Source organism: Xenopus tropicalis, chromosome 6 (genome assembly GCF_000004195.4).
Source record: "Xenopus tropicalis strain Nigerian chromosome 6, UCB_Xtro_10.0, whole genome shotgun sequence".
Classification (NCBI taxonomy): domain Eukaryota; kingdom Metazoa; phylum Chordata; class Amphibia; order Anura; family Pipidae; genus Xenopus; species Xenopus tropicalis.
In genome coordinates this window covers 122,822,666-122,842,874 of record NC_030682.2, presented here as the reverse complement: position 1 = coordinate 122,842,874, position 20,209 = coordinate 122,822,666, and the positions used below count along the sequence as shown (strand labels likewise).

Genomic DNA, 20,209 nt, shown 5'->3' with positions numbered 1-20,209 from the left:
TAAATTATATTTTAGGAGATTTACAGTAAGGAGATCCAAATTACAGAAAGACCCCTTATCTGGATAACCAGATAAGGTTATAAGTCCAAGCATTTTGGATACATGTACAATAGTGATAAGCGAATCTGTCCTGTTTAGCTTTGCCATAAAATTCACGAAAAGGCAAAAAATTGGCGAAACGCAATTGTCACCGATTTTTTTTTTGTTGCCCACGTCTTTTTTGTTGGCCGCATCTATTTTTTGTCACTGTGTCTATTTTTTGTCACCCACGCATTTTTGACGCGACTGCAACTTTTTGTTGACGTGACTGCTCCCAATATGACGCGCAACAAAATAAAAATCCGTGCAAAGAATTTTTCCGCACCAATTTTCACTGAAATTTTGCAAATCAATTTGCCAATGGCAAAGTGCAGAAATTCGCTGCGAATCCATGCCTGACGAAAAATATTTGCTCATCACTACAGTACAAGTTTTTTTTTTACTTCTTTAGTGAGGCCTTGCTTTCTGATGCAAACCTATTAGAGTATGGTGGCTTGGGTCCATAATAGAAAAGTACTTAAACTATGGACATTCTATTTTTTGTGGTTATAATACCCTGACCTGAATTTTCAGCATTCTCGCCCATAACCCATAGTAATTAATTAGCAGGTAGCATTGGTTGCTGTCATTTATTAGATGTGGCTGTAGATGGGTAGAGATGTAGCGAACTGTTCGCCGGCGAACTAATTCGCGCGAACATCGGGTGTTCGCGAACGCGCAAGTTCACAAACTTTCCGCGTATGTTCGCAATTTGGGTTTTTTCTCAGCCTAAAAAACGCCGCACAACCACACATGGCGTTTTTCAGCCTAGTACTGGTGTAAGCAAATCCCGTTTCCATGGTGCCAATAGCACGAAATAGCAAAAAACGCTGCGTATTTCCGCTAGGTCTGCCCGTTTTTACGCAACGCTTTTTCAACAAAGTATTTTTTAGAGAAATTTTTGCCCTCCTGCATGCCCCTGTCCTGGTCGTGGCACCCTTTAAACAAATTTAAAATCAGTTTTCTGGCCAGAAATGGCTTTTCTAGGTTTTAAAGTTCGCCTTCCCATTGAAGTCTATGGGGTTTGCAAAGTTTGCGAATATTCGCGCTTTTTTGCGTTTTTTTTTTAGGTTCGCTACATCCCTATAGATGGGGTCCCTTGAACAGGACCTTTGCCTTAGGTTTACTGATGCTTCAAAGTGGCCATGTTTCTAATGTCCTTATTTTGTGCAGATGGAAGTACCTTGTCCTTCATATATGCACCCATAAACATGATAATTCAAATAAAAAAAATCTTTAGATCATTGTCATTGATTTCAAACACAGCTCAACCAGTTTGGTAACCCATAGAAACAAATCATCTTTTGTTTTTAGTATTCAACACAAGACTAGTTAAAGCTTGCAGGTGATTGGTTGCTATGGGTAACTGCATTTGTACAAATAAGTATCCATGCTAGTAACGGAAGACCCCTGATTGATAAGGCAAGGCAGTAATCGGTTGCAGTGGTTTACCACCAAGGCTATTTTAGAAAAAATAAACTATAAATCTATAAAATTATATAAAATAATACATACAATGATATATGAATATTATTTTGTCGTTCAGATGAGTGGAAGGCAGCAGAAATATAGTATACTGGTGGAAAATACACAGTGGGAGCCATCAATCTATGCCATCTTGCTCCACATTTCATCCAAACACCTATCAAAAAAAGGTCCAATCATCTCACACATAAAGTTCTAATTTTAATTCTAATATAGATATGTTACTGTTTCACAAATAGAAAAAAGACTTTAATGCTGAATAAACAAACTTACTCTCTTTCTGCAATAAGGTGGGCCAAGAGTTGGTTCTGCTCTTTAATTTTTTGAGCTAGATATTCATTCGCCAACCTGTTCAAGAAAATACAAAAAAGTTAGATTGCTCAAGCAAAACTGATACCTGAGAACAACAACAAATGTGAAAACCTCTCATGGGCAAAATACAAAAAGAAAAATTGAGAAGATTTTTGGAATATAATAAATCGCCTCTAGTAGGACAAAAATGCCTTTTCAAAATGACATGAAGCAACTCTGATTGGTATATAATGAAGCCAAATGCAAACACATCAGCAATTTAATCGAAATTCAATCAAGTAGAATAAATAAACAGATGCATTAAGTTACTGTACCTCTGAAAACGCCTTTATATAAGTGTATTCAATGGAGAATTGGGAGCTTATCAAGAACTGTCAAGATAATGTGATTGCAGATTGTAGGGGTCATTTACAACCCTGGGGGGCCCATGTGCAAGAGCACTACAGGGTGCAGGAACGCACCCTCTTTTAACAGCACTTGCACCCCCGGGGTCATAGCTAGTGATGAGCGAATCTGTGCCAATTTGCTTCGCCATAAAATTCGTGAAACGAAAAATTCATGAAACGCATTTATTGCGTGATTTTTTTTTTTTGTCGCCGCGAATCCATGCCTGGCAAAAAATTTGCTCATCACTAGTCATAGTCACAGCCCAGCCCTGTCCTTACTGCCTTCTTTTTTAAGTACAGGGTGGGTTATGGGCAGGAAGAGGGGGAGGGTGAGTACGTGGCTCCCCCCGGACCTTCAGAATCAAGCGTGACCTGACACAGAACGCACTCAATTCAAGGCGCAGTTTGCAGGTCTCAGGCATATTTTTGAGCTTCAAAATGAATGGAAAAATGTGATTGTCGCCAGCTTGCGACTATTTGGTTTGAGCTAGCATTTGAGAAAAAAACCTAAAAAATTGTACACGTTTTGTCTGCTTTTATTTCCATGCTCATTTTTTTTAAATCATTTTTTTAATTTATCTGCCCTTTAAAAGTATAATGTATATGTGAAAAACCAAATAAAGTTCTCTGCTATGACCAATTATCACCAGTAATTCAATATAGATGCATTTTTTCTCCATTAAAGGGTATACGTACATTTCAAGCAACAAATTGTGGGGCAAATCAAGCTGGAAAAATCCAAGAGGATTCCCAGCAGTTTGACAGTTTTTCTAATTACCATAACTTTCCTAGTTGTCAGCAATTTTTCGCAATTTGACACATTTATCAATGCTAATATATATCCCTTGAATGTATAATCCTTTGTTCCAATTTCATCCAATCATTAACAATTCAATTATTTCTCATTTTAGCAAAGAAACCGTATTACTTAATACAAAAGTATTTGTAGCGTTTTACCTCTATTGATATTTGATAAAGTGCCCCTTAATGTGAAAATGTACTTTTTTTATGCCTGTGAGTAATGAATAAATGTGAATGCAGGCTTGAGAAGGCTAAACCTCCCTAAACCATCACCAACACACACCAAAGAATTTCTTCAATAAAAAAGGATGAAGATATTAACATACACATACAAGTTGGCACTGCATTTGTCCTTCCATGTGTTCTGGGGTATTATATATGTAACTGGCACTACATTTATCCTGCAAGGTGTTCGGGGAGGATTTTACATAATATTGACATTGCATTTATGCTGCCACGTGCTCCAGGGTATTATACATGGGACCAGCCATGTGATACTTGGAAGGAATCCATGTAGAAAATGTCTTTAAATATCCTTTGCGAACACAAAACCACCCTCCGCCTATTCTAAATGCTTCTAAAAGAATTTCCAATTATAACTTAGAACATTAAATTTATTGTTAAAATCTATGTTTGTATGTTCTGGATATTGTGGCAGTTGTTGGAATGTACTAGAGGATATGGGCCAACTTAGGCGAGGAGCATCAGGATCAGTGTGTTCATGGGGAACTACATGCCACATAATGCTATCATGATCATCTGGAAGAAGCAAGTGAGCAGCAAACATCTGTGCTGTCGAGTAACATTCAGGAAAACCCTGAAACTGATTATAGTTTCTGTCAAGGCTGACTGAAATACCAACAAAGAGAAAATTAAAAAATTCTGCCAGTTTGACACTGTTTTCTTGACAACAATTTGACATTAATAGGCAATTATTGCTAGGTAATATGAGTAGAAAGTGGCTGTCAACCACTACCCCTCCAACAAATGCAATATGCACGGAAAAAAATAATAGGATAATAGACATATACTGCCTAGCAATACTTCAAAAAATTAGGTGCCTGGGGATGGTACAAGGTCAAGCAGTGACTGATAACATTTGTGGGATTTGTATGAATGTTCAGTTCTATTAAATGGTAAATAAATTAGATATGGTTATTTACTGGCAGCCGTTAGTGTCAAACTGGGTTCCTGAGGCCCCTCAGAGAACTAGATACACTGTATATGGCCTTCTTGCTAGAGCAGTGATCTCCAACCAGTGGCTCAGGGGCAACATGTTGCTCACCAACCCCTTGGATGTTGCTCTCAGTGCCCCCAAACCAGGGAGTTATTTTTGAATTCCTGACTTGATGGCAAGTTTAGGTTGAATAAAAACAAGATTTGCAACCAAATAAAGCCCCTGTAAGCTGATAGTGTGCATAGAGGCCCCTAATAGCCAATCTTAGCCCTTATTTGGCACCTCCATGAACGTTTATGCTGCTTGTGTTGCTCCCAAGTCGTTTTACATTTGACTGTGGCTCAGGAGTAAGAAAGGTTGGGGATCCCTGTGCTAGAGCATTAGGGACCCCTGTGCTAGAGCATTAGACCTAGTACGCGTAAGTATAGGCCACTGGTAAAAATAAAAAAGGTCTGATTAAACTTTCCCACTGCAGTCCATTAGGGTCTTTTTCTGGCTGTTCAGATAGGATTTCTGCACCTTTATTTTTACAAAAGCCCAAATGAATGTGCTCAGGTCAAAAACAGTACATTTTGCATTTATGTATCATCCAGTAACTAAACAGGTATAGGAGTAGCATGAAGTCCGATCCAAATAAAGCAAGTTTGCACAGTATGTATAAATAGATGCACTAGAAATTGTTCATTATATGAGTTTGCAGCCATTTAATCTGTATTGAACTTTATAGGAACAATGAACAAAGTAGACAGCTTACCTAGCTTACAGTATTTGTTTCAATGATAGTGAGCTGTATGGCCCAGCAGCAGGAAATAGCCCAGAAAGGATATATTTATGTCAGCAAGCATAGAAGGCAGCGACTGCTGCGGGCTGCTTAATACTCAGGCTGAAACAACAGTTTAATATCTCTTCTATTCATGCATTTTAAACACAATTATACATTTTATTTCAAGTTCATTCTTTGCTGACATTAAATTAAATTGGATACTCAATTTTTTGCGATAGTTCCATTCCACATTTAAGGTTTATTAGGATACACTTCAAAGTGAAACATTAAACTTATTTAAATTACCTTGGAAAGTGTTTGCAAGATATCCCTTTGGAAATAATTTGAATCACTGTGGTGAAGGCTGTGTATTAGCTTTTGTAGATGGTTATTGCTGATGAATAATTCGCTGCACAATAAATATTTGCAGTTTTTTTTTTTATTTTAATATATTTCTAGAGAAGATCTGAAACTTGTCCAAGCAAAGGAATAACAAAGTTAGGCAATGTCACAGCAACAACACACTGCCCGTTATGTTAACTACAACTAAACCCTAAACATGAATGACTAGAAATACAGGTATGGGATCCGTTATCTGGAATTCTGTTATCCAGAAAGATCCAAATTGTGAAAAGCCTGTCTCCCATAGACTCCATTTTAATCAAATAATTCAGATTTTTAAAATTGATTTCATTTTTCTCTGTAATAATAAAACAGTACCTTGTATTTGATCCCAACTAAGATATTATTAATCCTTATTGGAGGAAAAAAAATCCTATTGGGTTTAAATAATGTTTTATTGATTTTTTGTTAGACTTAAGATATGGAGATCAAAATTACGGAAAGACCCTTTATACGGAATACCCTTGGCCCCAAGCATTCTGGATAACGGGTCCTATACCTGTACTGTATTAAAACTATTGGGCTTACTGTACCAGCTGCAGGCCAATGTAAGTAATGATTCAGGCCTTCAAAGATGTCCACAAGAGGTCACCATTTTAGATGGTTTTAGTCCTTCTTTGAGTGTCAGTGACAATGCACAGGCTCAGTAAGCTCTAAAAGCTAAAGGGTTATTACAAGACATCAAGCAGCAAATGAAGATGGAGTGGATGAATACATTGGGTATTCTAATATTCAGAATAAATATTCTGTAGATCTTACAGTAGAGAGCAGTGATCCCGAACCTTTTATACCCGTGAGCCACATTTAAATAGAAAAAATCTTGGGGAGCAACACAAGCATGAAAAAGGTTCCTGGGGGTGCCAGTAAGAGCTATACATAGCTACTTGATAACCCCTATGTGGACTGGCAGCCTACAGGAGGCTCTGTTTGGCTTTATACTTGGTTTTTATGCAACCAAAACTTGCCTCCTTACCAGCAATTCAGAAATAAGCACCTGCTTTGAGGCCACTGGGAGCAACATCCAAGGGGTTGAGGAGCAACATGTTTCTCTTGAGCCACTGGTTGGGGATCACTGGTATAGAGTAATGTTATAAATTCTAGATCCCACTTTCCCTTTTTTTAAGTTTAGCAGTTATTGAAGTTATAACAGTTATACAGACAATGTAAAGGCTTCCTCTCTTATTTTTCTCCCACTAAGGTTGGGTGATCCCAAAAGAATGCTAAACCTTTCAAGCAGTGTGTTGCAATAATTTAAGTCTCCCTCGACATTAATATTTTTTTTTAATGTTTTAGGTATTTAAATACAAGAAAATGACCATGAAAATTATAACTGTTTTATGGAAATAATTCAATTTAATTTGGCTCGATCCCCAAGAGTTTACATAATGGCCTCCATTACAATGAAAGGTATACAACACACAATTCGCTAAGCGAGTACATAAGAAAGCCTGTATTTCCTATAGTACCTTAATGTTGTATGACATGCTTCTGACACATCGACCAATGTTTCCTTACACACTGAGTTTCTGTTGTACATATAAATTAACAACTTCATCTCTTGGGGTGGAAGAAAGCTCGCGGAATGACAAGTTTTGCCAAATATCTTTCAAAGCCTACAGAAACAAGCACGATTTAATGTTATGTTAAATTAAACATGCTAATTTCTTATCAAAACTTAACTTCAGGGAAGAAAAGAATCTGTTCTTGAATCTGTAGTAAATGCCATAGTGCACAATAAATATTTGAGTTGGAAGAAATTGAAAGGGAAGAAAAATCCACCAACGAGGGAGCATGTCAGGATTTTGTGTAAATAGCAACATTCGACTGCCGTCAGATTTAACATTCAACGCAAAATATCAGTGTATTAATTATTTAACAAATCGTTATTAAAGGATTAGTCCGATTTGGGTCTCAGGAAAGCCTATTTTATATTATTCTTCCAGGGAAATAGCAAGGTTATGATGTTTGAGTCATTAACAATCTTATGGGATGATGGGGTAGAATTGTTTCTTTATATAATTAATGATACTGTACCATTATATTCAGCTTTGAAGGAATTATTCTACTTACTGCATGTCACTGATGTCTCCTTAAATTATGACTAAATCCCTGGTTATGCATTGCTTTTTATAGCCAGCCCTATACCATAAAGTTTAAATAACCTTTGTCTCTCAAATGTAAATGTTCTCCTACAATGTGACTTTCTCCAGTCGGCCATTGCTCCTGGGAGGTACAGGTGCACATTGGTACCCTTTGTCCTAGATCAGGGGTCCCCAAACTCTCTTACTCGTGAGCCACAGTCAAATGTAAAAAGACTTGGAGAGCAACACAAGCATCATAAAAGTTCATGGAGGAGCCAAATAAGGGCTAAGATTGGCTATTAGGCAGCCTCTATGCACCCTATCTGCTTACAGGGGCTTTATTTGGTTGTAAATCTTGTTTTTATTCAACCAAAACTTGCCCCCAAGTCAGGAATTCAAAAATAACTACCTGGTTTGGTGGCACTAAGAGCAACATCCAAGGGGTTGGGGAGCAACACGTTACTCACGAGTCACTGGTTGGGGATAACTGCCCTAGATGGTAAAAAATCATGAAAAAGCTTGAAGGTTTGAAGGCTTCACTGATGTATCAGTGCTTTGTTGAACTATCTCAGCCCACTTTATTGTCTGACTTCTCACTTTCACCATTATGTATATATATATTGTAAACTAGCGGGATCCACAACAGACACTTTCTTAGCTTTAAGGCAGTTTATTTACACAGGGGTGCCCATTTCAGCATACAAAACAAATCATAAAAGTAAATCCTGCCCTCTGGGTGCTACCTTCACACATTAGATTAGTTCCCTCACTAACCTGGGCCCCTTGTGGACTACCAGTGAGAAAACACAAATGTTGGGGTCACCCCTGTACTACACTTCTGGGGGATTCCTCAGCCTCCTGGCTTCCTTTCAGCTCCTTAGATGCTCAGTCTCTTGGCAGCTTTCTCAAGTCTGTGCTCCCTCTGCTCCTTGCAGTGGCAGGAAGCACCCCCAGCCCCTCTGGGAGTCCTAACACAGAGAGGTATCCTTCCTGCTCTGTGCCCTGCTCTGAGAGACTGTCTCACACCTTTCCATACAATGAAATACTTTTCCCACAGGACAGCCTTCCTGTGGAACATAAGCTCCAATAGGTGAGCTGGACTACTGGATTGGATCGCCTGATCCATTTGTTCCTTCCAGGAGCCTATAGCTTCCAGGGCCAGACAGCAACACCCTTTAAACAGAGAAAACATACTCTGTTTATCAACATCAACAAATGTCATATCAACATCTCCTTTAAAGGGAAAACTAACATTTTCTCTCATTTGTTGGGTCATTCTTCCACATAATATATATAAATATTTGGTGTGTGTGTACCCTAATTAGAAATATGTAGGTTTAGGGCTCTGCAGAAAACTTTGAAGCTCTACATTCAGGGTTTTTTTCTCCAGTATTACTCCCTGCCTTTATATATAAGCTCATAGGAAGGTGGTGAAATTTAAATACTAATAATGTAAATCAACATTTAACTAGAATTACAAGACTGTATAGTTACAAGAGAGAAAGGCAGGAATTCTAGGTAGCCAGTACCCTAATTCCATTTGCCAGATCACCTACTGTATGTGATATTGTTATTCCCCATATAGGGATACAAAAGGGAGAGCTTTGTTGATATTCTTGGCATTTAGTAGCCAATTCATTACTCTAGATCACCTTTTTAAACAGTAAATTAAATTTCCTTATCCAAAACTGGAAGTTTCTCAAACAAAGGCATCTGAATTTATAGTTAGGCTCATGAACTGACTCAGAAAACCAAAGGAACCCAAGTTAAAGCATTGTCTCAATGTTACCTATACTGTAGTAATGGCACTTTAGATTTAACTTTGAAACATCTCCCATTTCTTCAGAGAGAGACCTCAAAATCTCCCCAGAGGGTAAAAAGCCTCCCAATTAAGGAGACATTTCAAAACTGCTGACAAAATGCAATATTGAGATATGTTTAAATATTTCATATGATGCTTGAAAGTTTGTTAGTGCTGTCTGCCAGCCCTTTTCTTTTAAATGGAAAAAATATGATGCCAAATGTTATGTATTAAGAAAAAGACTAAACTCAGAATCGTATCTATAAAATGTGACGTGTCTGGCATTGTAATTTTGGGTTTTAGCTTTGCTGTGTTTGATAAACAAAACTTCTGGCCGTCTGAAAGACAGTGGCAAAGGCAATTTCAGTGAATGCTCCAGAACACGCAAAGAGCATTTTAAAAACATACAGGTCATGTGACATTTTGATTTTATTTTTTCTTAAGCAAACAGAGCTACAGTATAGATACCTTTTGGCACTTTGGCATTATTAATTTAATTCAATAGTTTAAGAAATAATTGAATGGGGGAATTAAATCTGCCAGTAGTCATTGGCAAATCCTGCCCTAAAGCAGCACAGTTTTAGCCTTGGATGCCATTGCATTTGAGGCCAGATGGCCACAAGCTTCACGTCTGAAAGCTCTTTGCTTATGTTACAAACCTCTTAAAAAGACCCAAAAGGAGATATAGTTTATATAGGGGAGTCACATTATTTCAATGGAATCATGGTAAGGGGGCTATAAGGGGCCATAAATGGACCCATCCATAACAGGAAAACTTTTCTCGGTTTTCTTATAACCTACGTACATAGAAATATACCAAATATAACCAATATAACCTACATACAAATATACAACTATGCCAAATTGTTCCCCAGTACACTGTATGATGTCATAGCCGCTACAATTTAAATGCAGCACTGGTTGGTATGTCTGACAAAGGGGCGTGCCCTGAGAATGTACATGGTTTGCAACCAATAAAATAGCAGGGTCCATCCCGCTTAAATAAGTCCTGTTGGGCCAATATTTTTGTGTATTTCTGATACACTCCTTGCCAGACAGTATTTTTATTTGAGCTTGATGAATATCTGACCGAGTCCTGACCTGATACTAAACATGGAAGGTGATTGTTTTGCTTCCATAAATGTACAACTGAGCTGCTGATTTTGTCTAGCATTGTCAGATAATACCTGGCTAACTTTGGGCAGTCTTTTAATTACAGTGCGTATCAACTGAGTCAGAATTTGTATTTATTTTTCATAAACAAAACCAGTTCTTGCTATTGGACTTTTAGACTCTAATTTATATACACATTAAAATGGGAATGGACCAATCTGAAAGAGCAGCTTTTTTAGAGAGTACAGACAATCATATATGTTAGAATTCTGAGAAATTAGTATCTTTTTTTCATATACAGTTGGATTAAGTTTTAAACTTCTACGGAGACACATAATTCAAATGTGTACTCCTAATAAACAGTGTAAAGCATATTGGTCATTTAGAAATAAAAAAGTTACACAATGAATGTGTTCCCTTTAATTAGTTATTGTCACCAGTGCTAGAACAAGTATAAAAATACTAAAGAAAATATTCAATCTGTTTGCCAAAAGAGCTTATTGCAATATTTGCAGACCAGTATATCAAGCTATGTTCCTTATGATATAGAACAGCATCTGTATTAAAGGGGCAGATTTATCAAAGTGTGAAATTAGAGCTCACTGTAGAAAAACTCACTTTCTATTCATTCCTATGGGATTTTTTAGAAGTATATTTATCAATTGGTGGAGTTCACCGTTTGATATATATGCATCTCAAAATCCCATAGGAATGAATAGAAAGTGGGTGTGGTGTCCTTTTATTTTACACTTTGAATAATCTGCCCCTAAGTTTCAAAACCAGATGAACAAAGACATCCTATCCAACTGATAAAGCACAGTCAAAAGACACTTGGCAAACTCCAGAGGGCGAGTAGAGGTTTCCAAACCACTTCTTTGGTTCATGCTAAAAATGCACATTTGTTTTGTTTTTCAAACAGTAGTCAGCCAAATATAAAGATTCCAGTATTCTATTATGAGTCAAACAATGTCACCATTTTACTATGATCTTTCCTTAAAGAAAAACTTGGTTACTGATAAAGTGAAGTGTGAAATTTACAGTTGAAGATGGAGAGCTTTGGTGAGAAACTGAGGCATGAGAGGTTATCAAACATGCTTGTGGAATCTTCAGTTGTAGGCATGTCTCTAATTTCAGAGTTGGTGACTTATATAGGATCTACTACAGGTATGGGATCCGTTATCTGGAAAACAATTATCCATAAAGCTCCAAATTACGGAAAGGCCATCTCCCTTTGACTCTATTTTAATCAAATAATTTAGATTTTTAAAAATGTCTTTGTTATAATAAAACAATATCTTGTACTTGATCTCAACTAAGATATAATTACCCCTTATTGGGGGCAGAACAGCCCTATTGGGTTTATTTAATGGTTAAATGATTCCCTTTTCTCTGTAATAATAAAACAGTACCTGTACTTGATCCCAACTAAGATATAATTAATCCTTATTGGAGGCGAAACAATCCTATTGGGTTTATTTAATGTTTAAATTATATTTTTGTAGAATTAAGGTATAAAGATCCAAATTATGGGAAAATCTCTTATCTGGAAAACCCCAGGTCCCAAGTATTCTGGATAACACATCCCATACCTGTACACACTAAGGAGCTGATTTACTATGTCGTATAAACTCGACATGGTATAAATTCGAATTAAACTCTAACATTTTTGTAGTTATAAAATGTCATGATAATGCTTGAATCGTTCGTACGAAAATTTTAATTTCATTTGAAAATCCTGAAGTTGAAAGTGTTTTCAATGGAATTGCAACCATTTTAGGAGCATTAGAGCTCATTCTTGGAAAACAATAATGTGTTTAAGTTTTACTTGAAGCTGGGTGAAATAGAAAACAATTAGGGGATTAATTTCCCCTTGAACTTGGGTGAAACTGAAAATAAGGAGGGGATTAACTTCTCATTGAAAGATCAAGGACAGGCTGTCACTGACTATTCTATTCCTCTACTATTCTAGGGGGCTGATTTACTAAGACACGAATTCGAATCCGAATTGGAAAAATTCCGATTGGAAAACGAACATTTTGCGACTTTTTCATATTTTTTGCGATTTTTTCGGCGTCTTTACGACTTTTCGGAAATTGTCGCGACTTTTTTGTTACCAATACGATTTTCGCGAAAAAACACGAGTTTTTTGTAGCCATTACGATTCGCTCGTATCTTGTCGCGACTTTTTCGTATTGAGCGCTCGTAAGCAGCGGACGAAACTTTCAGACTTAGCATGATTTTGGAAGCCTTCCATAGGACTCAATGGCACCCTGCAGCTCCAACCTGGCCCAAGGAAAGTCTCCCATAGGGCTCAATGGCACTCTGCAGCTCCAACCCGGCCCAAGGAAAGTCTCCCATAGGGCTCAATGGCACTCTGCAGCTCCAACCCGGCCCAAGGAAAGTCTCCCATAGGACTCAATGGCACCCTGCAGCTCCAACCCGGCCCAAGGAAAGTCTCCCATAGGGCTCAATGGCACCCTGCAGCTCCAACCCGGCCCAAGGAAAGTCTCCCATAGGGCTCAATGGCACTCTGCAGCTCCAACCCGGCCCAAGGAAAGTCTCCCATAGGACTCAATGGCACCCTGCAGCTCCAACCTGGCCCAAGAAAAGTCACCATACTGAAGCTTGAATGAATGCGAACACTACGAAAAAATCGCAACATTTTGCACAACTTTCGGAATGGCTACGAAAAAGGCGCGACTTTTCGCGCAAATTTTAACGCTACAAAAAAATCACCAGATTTTGCGCAACATTCGGAATGGCAACGAAAAAGGCGCGGTAATTTTCCAAAAAAATCGCCAAATACCGTTCATTACGAAAAAAACGCAATCGGACGCATTCGGCCGGTTTGTGAGTAAGTAAATGGGCCCCTAAGTCTCCATAACTAACTAACTAAACACTAATAAATCACGAATTATGGGAGTTATTTTAAAAAACACAAATATTTTCGTGGAACAATAATGAAAAAATTTAGTTCTGGAGAAAATCTTGAAATTATCTAGAAGTAAAAAAAAAAAAAAAAAAATCCGACTTTATCTCAAATTAGCTTAGTAAATGTGCCTCTAAGTAAAGAGAAATACCACTCTATATACGAGAGGCATTTTATCCCCCAGTTTAAAGAGGAAGAAGATTCCTTTTTAAGTAGTGAAATCTTTGGGAACATTTGAAAAGAAAAACGGCAAAACAAATGATGACATCATAAGACACTCCCAGATGATTCTCAAATTCTTCATGTGTATAAAAATGGCTTTGAACTTTGACTTTAGTTTTCCTATTTTCTAAAGCCCTGACTTAAGCTCAGTGCTCTGGATATTTTGTGTATATGTTCTGTGCTCTGCTGCTGTATGATCAACTCCAACGCGCCAATCCCTCCAAGTCAATGTAGGGTAAAGCCAAAATTCTGTTCTAAACATATATTTAGTCTCTTGTGCCAATTACTATATGTTTAAATGATCCTGCTGTGTTCCTATGAGCTGGAATGATCACTCAGGTCTTGTAAAGTAAATTAAATACTTTCAAAAATTTAAAAAAATTAAGTGCATAAACCGAAGAAAACATTCAAAAGCTCTACAGCACTTTCTGAAACCAATAAACACCACAACCCCATATTATATATGTAAAGTACTGATGATTTATTATTGATTTGTTGAACTTTTCCCATCTGCCATCACTGATCCAGAGAAAGGCAAAGAACCCCTATACCCCAGTCTAGCTCTGCCTCTGCAGCAGGAAGAATAGGATAATTATTTGGACTGTATTTATCTTGAATCAACTTTTCATTGCATAAAAGTCAATCTAAAATCCCCTTAAAAAAACAAGTTCCTTCTATATATATTGTAAGATTATTCCATGACAACATCCCCAGGGAGAATCTTCTACAGGCGCACTAACCCCACGGGGAACTATTTTGTATGATGCTCCAATGAAAATTCCTTTCCCCCAATTCCCTTTTGTACATCTGTACGTGTGAAAAAACACCATTATTTCTATGTACAATATTTACAATATTTGTATCTAACCACCATCTCACTTTTTAAGTGGCTCTTCTCCAGAAAAGACAAGGCCAACATTGTCTTTTTTCACAACATATTTTTGCTATTCGATAAAGCAATTATTTTTGGTAATATTATTACTTTTACCAAGCTGATAAATTAATAAACAGTATTCCTGAAATGAAGATATATTTGTTAACAAAATGAATGTAAAGCATCTGCAAAACAAACATCAGATCAGTAGTTAGTATTGCCAACAACATCTGATGTTCCTATATCCAACAAATGTTGGCAGTTAACTGTTTTTATGGCCCCATTTTTTAATTGACCCTGGACATGAAATGTCTGTATTTTTTACCATATTAAAATCATTTTTAAGGTTGATTTAGATTTCTTATACAGGAAAACATCCTTAAAAAGTGCAATCAGGGCCACCATCAGTAATCATGGTAGGGTGCAGGGTGCTCCATTGGGTCCATTGGTCACATGGGTGGTGGGGCTGGCCAAAAAGTAGAATGGGGGAGCAACAACCAAAGATTTGTGCAGCATAACTTTTTTTTTTTAACGTGTTACATTGCTAGGATATACATTCAGGATGGCATTTACCCTTTTAAAAACACTGTGATTATTATTATTATTGTCTTATTCCTTTCCATATTTAAACTGGTTTTTGCAGCAGGTTCAGACAACACCCTTTTCTACTCACTTTCAGTTCAATTCACTTTCAGTTCAAGTCCCACAAGTACCGGTAGTACCTTGTTTCTAGTGGTAGAGCTTTGCCTATTTTTGTGTCTCTCATTTTGGAGGCCTACAGATAAATATATCTTGTCCCAAGTCGTATGACTTTGCAGAAGAAGCCCTTTTGCCAATATAATAATGTAGCCAAAGTGTTTGGTTTGCAGTATATAAAATATAGGGATGCACCAAATCCCGACTTTTTTTAAGGATTCGGTTTTGGCCAGATCTGCGGTCCCGGGATAACCGAATCCGAATCCTAATTAGCATAAATTAACATATGCTAATTAGAATTTGTTAAGGGTTAAAAAAAAATTCCCGCTACGCGCTTTTTAACACCTTCCAATCCTAATCAGCATAAGGTAATTAGGATTTGGATTCGGATTGAGATTCGTCCGTATCCTGCTGGGTGGGTTTGGAGGTTCGGCCACACCCAAAAAAGTGGGTTTGGTGCATCCCTTATAAAATATTAAAATATTCACCTACCCGATCCTCCTGTTTCCTGTTACCCCACCCTGAAGGAGGCGGCCGCCGACCCCCACTATTCACACACCTCTGTGTGCAGGCAGAGAGAAACCAGAGTGGGGTTAAGTACTGCCACTATGTTAAGACTTTGCAAAAATGTGGACATTCCCTTTAATGTCACAATAAATGTGTGGGATTTTTATTAGGAAAAGGATGATTCCGTGTGTTATGGAAATTTCAGATACCGAAAGTCGGTAAAAAGGTATGTTTATTAGACATGTACACGGGTTCTTAGCGACAGATAGTCAGAACAAGAGAACAAAGACAGCACTGGGTTTTTATAGACTTTGTGACATGGTAGCATACGACATAATTACGTATGAGTATGGGTGTTACCAATTTGAACAAAGAACTGTTCTTATGCCACAACAGGTGGCACAGCCCTGAAGGCCGAACACAAGGCTAGCTTGAGAACAGCATCCGTCCAAGTCAGGGGGCGGTGCCTGCAGCTGGACTCACACAATACAGAGGTGATAAGACCCGCTTTAGAGCTTTAACACCATTGGTACTGGAATAAAGGGTAACATGAATTGTTTCACAACATGCTTCATGGACCACTGAAGGGGGGGCATAGGGAATCTGCCTTCACAGAATTTATTCTTTATCATGTGCATGCCCTATTTTGTCTGAGCCTAATTGATCTTATCTAACCTACCTGCATTGGGGGGTGTGGCTACATCATTACCTGCTTGGAAGCTAGAGTACATATCTAGAGTAGCTTTATGAGGATCTGGCACAATGCACATGGCAATAGCAGGGGAAACATTATATATATGCGCATTTTAACCATACAAGACATGTATTTTTCATTTCATGCCAATAATGGCCCACTCTTCAGCAGTTTAAAAATAACATGTTATGAGGACATTCTTTAAAACATAGCGACATTTGTTGTTTGGCAATCAAGCAGTGATGTGCAGCATTTCTGGTATTCACTTACTTTTGTTCTTTGATCCAGTGATTAACATTTGCAGCCACAAACTCGCTTTCCTGATGGAGGCGACTGTTGTCAGTTTTTGCTGCTTCCAGAACTTGACGCTGGGTTTCCAGCTGTGGATGCAGACAGATCAAAGAGGATGATGGACTCCCTAGAACAAGGGCTATCTGGAATACTAATAATAGTCTGTAATACTTGTAAAGAATCAAGTCATTTTTCTCCACTCCTTCAAATAATCATGGTTTCCTCATACATGCTATTAATTGATTCAATATGCGAGATGGAATGCCTGAGCCTTTCCCACGCTTTACATTTACCAGTTTACTATAATATGCATCACTCTACCTCCAGAGGTTGTTTAATTCAAATCAGGCTTATTTTCTAAATTGAAAAGGGAGTCGCTACAACTCGTTATGCTTAAGCGTAGCGTTTTGTTAGAGATTCATCTTGATGAAAGAACTCAAAGCCTTACCTTGAGGTGCATGTTCAGTTAAAAAATATCATATTAAGCAAAATCCACTAGATTTACCCTTTTCCTGCTGTTCAAATGGCTTTGGCCCAATAGACTTCATTAGCAACTGCAGTAACCAGAACCACACTGTGTATGTATATTTCTGTTGGATTCACAGGCCATAGCAAGCACCTTCTACTGGGTCAGAACATACCAATTAAAGAGCAGCGTATATATTTATAAAGAACAATTAAATTCCTTGGTAAACCTTCAAGTTAACCTTTACCATGTTATAGACTGCCAAATTATTAACACGTTTTCAATAGGTCTTTATTTTTTTTAGTTTTTGAATTATTTCCATTGTTCTTCTGGCTCTTTCTAGCTTTTAAATGGGGGTCAAGGACCCCAGGAAACCATAAACTATTACTCTTACTGACCATTTTATTGTCATTGTCATTTTTTATTACTTATCGTTCTGTTCAGGTACTCTCCTGTTCATGTTCCAGTCTCTCATTTAAACCACTGACCACTGGTTGCTAGGCTAATTTGGACCATAGCAAGGAGATAGCTGCAAACTGGAGAACTGATGAACAAAAGACTAAATAATAATAAAAAAAACACACACATTATAAAAAATGAAGAAGAATTTCAATTTGTCTTAGAATATCACCCTCTACATTGTATGAAAATGTTATGTAAATGTGAACAACCCCTTTAATGCATGAACAACATAGACCTTGTTGTTCACGTTTTTGCTTTTCAGTAGAATTCACGGGCATAAGAGGCAACATGTATTCCTACAACTGCCCAGCCTTGGGGATGTTAAATGTAGTGCTGTGCTTAGGAACTGGAAAACATCTCTATCTAACTAGGAAACAGTCTGTTCCACATTCTAGCCTTGCTAATGCAGCAGTCAGATGTCTTTTAAAAGCCACGCTGTAACTACCTGAAGATATGTATGCAAGCAGTTGCCATGCAAGGTACACAGTTTGGACAAAGAAGACAAATGGTTTGAAAAGAGACATAAAGAGGGCCAATCATATCAAACTGGAACAACACACCTAAACGGAGGGGGGCCTGAAACACCATTTATTAGCCTCATAAATTACAGTTCCAACATCCTTTCCCTATGGGTTTTACAGATATGAAACTGAAGGTATGATATATTTGTATATATCAATGTTTTTAAGGCACCTTCAGCCTCCTTATCCTTATCACATACATATAGGTACAGTGTAAAACTCTACGGGGCCGATTCACTAAAGGTCGATAGAACGAGTGATATTTATAGCATGCGTTAAAAATTTTATCACTGCTTATTTTTTGCAACTTAACGCTCCATTTACTAAAAGGACACTTGACATAATTAAAGGAACAGTAACACCAAAAAATGAAAGTGTATAAAAGTAACTAAAATATAATGTGCTGCTGCCCTGCACTGGTAAAAGTTGTGTGTTTACTTCAGAAAGTCTACTATAATTTATATAAATAAGCTGCTGTGTAGCCATGGGGGCAGCCATTCAAAGGAGAAAAGGCACAGGCACATAGCAGATAACAGATAAAACACTATTGTATTCTACAGAACTTGTCTATCTGCTATGTAAACTGTGCCTTTTCTCCTTTTTTCCAGCTTGAATGGCTGCCCCCGTGGCTACACAGCAGCTTATTATATAAACTATAGTAGTGTTACTATTCCTTTACTACTAGTGTTACTGTTCCTTTAAGAAGCAATATTCTTTGCGTTATTTAACTCGCGATGAGCGATTTTCTTGCTTTATTTCACGCCACGCGTGTGCGATATTAGCGCACGATATTGCGCACGAAAATCGCAAGAAAATCGCTGAAAAGTACTGTTCTGAAAATGACCATTTCCCTGCAAACTGGAGGATGCATCACTCTAGGGCCAACACAGACTTGAAAAAATCTGACTGCAAACTCCATGTTGTGTTGCCAAACGCTCACAAACCGCAATGTTCTTTAAGTAGTTTAACGCTTCATATGTGTTTGTGAATCATGCGTTAGTATTATTTCATTCACTAATTAACGCAATGCCATACAAATAACTGCGTTTTTTTTGCGCATGCGATATACGTCTTAACGCATGCAAAATGACTTTGATGAATCTGTACTTATTTATTGCATGCTTTTTAACGCAAAAAAAGCATAAGCGTTATTGACCTTTAGTGAATCGGCCCCTATATGTGGTAGTGATCACATGTCAAAAAAACTTTGTGAAAAATCAGCCAATAGTTTTCCAAACTTTGTCCTCTTCAAGTAATCCATTATTATTTGTTTCCTCTTCTTGCAGCAGAGGTCCAACTGCCCTTCCATGCTTTTGATGGCATCAAAATTATATCAAAATACCTCTACTATGGAGAGATGGTATATTTATTTGTTTAAGTTGTGCACACTAGTGACGGGCGCAATAATTTAGCAGGCATGGATTCACATGCTCTAAGAAATTGTCGCCTGCAGCGAAAAAATTGGCGCACGTCAAAAATATTGTTGAACGCGTAATTTTCTGACGCGCAACATTTTTGCTGTTTCGCTGATTTTTCGCTCATCACTAGTGCACACCTCCTATAGCTTACATTATGACAACCCAGAGCACCCATAGGAGCACCTCAAGGCTTAAGGATAGTAATAAATAGGATATAGTCAGTAAGAATGTGTGTATCTGAATAGGGTTCGGTGAGTAAGAATGAGGTTCAGGTACAGGTGAGAGATGTGTTGTAGGGGTTTGTATATGTTAAAGAAATCAACCTCACGTGGCAGCTATCAAATAAAAATTAGTTCTAAAGTAACCCTGGCTATTTAATGTATGTTTTAAAGAAGGAAGATGGAAAAATGCCAATGTTAATATAAAAAACTATTGCACATGGCTCAGCAACATGAATCATTAAACAGAAACAGTATGATGTCATGCAGCTTATTCTTCATTCCTATTCTGCCACATTTCATTTAACTTAACATAATTGATGACAGCATGCAAACAAATGCCAAGGCTTTCTTCATTTGCAGAATTTGTGAACATGAAAGCAGCAAAGCATTTAGTCTGCTCCTCACAGAGTGGTCAATAACTTGAGCTCATAGCTTTTTGTTTGGGCTTCAGAACCCCGCCCTCTGCATTACATCATTATGTTGACATGTCAGTATAAGAATGCTGTCTC

At 37.7% G+C, this 20,209-nt stretch overlaps 1 protein-coding gene across 2 annotated transcripts in view; it reads right to left on the bottom strand.

Annotated features, from left to right (window-relative positions):
* Nucleotides 1-20,209, bottom strand: part of LOC100495973 (polyamine-modulated factor 1-binding protein 1) — a 263,073-nt gene that overhangs the window by 33,289 nt on the left and 209,575 nt on the right. For both annotated transcript variants that reach the window (XM_018095150.2, XM_018095149.2), the window contains exons 25-26: nucleotides 16,592-16,701; nucleotides 1,837-1,911 (exon numbers count right to left, since the gene is read on the bottom strand). In XM_018095150.2, the coding sequence (XP_017950639.2) occupies nucleotides 1,837-1,911; nucleotides 16,592-16,701 (185 nt within the window). The remainder of the gene's footprint in view (nucleotides 1-1,836; nucleotides 1,912-16,591; nucleotides 16,702-20,209) is intronic.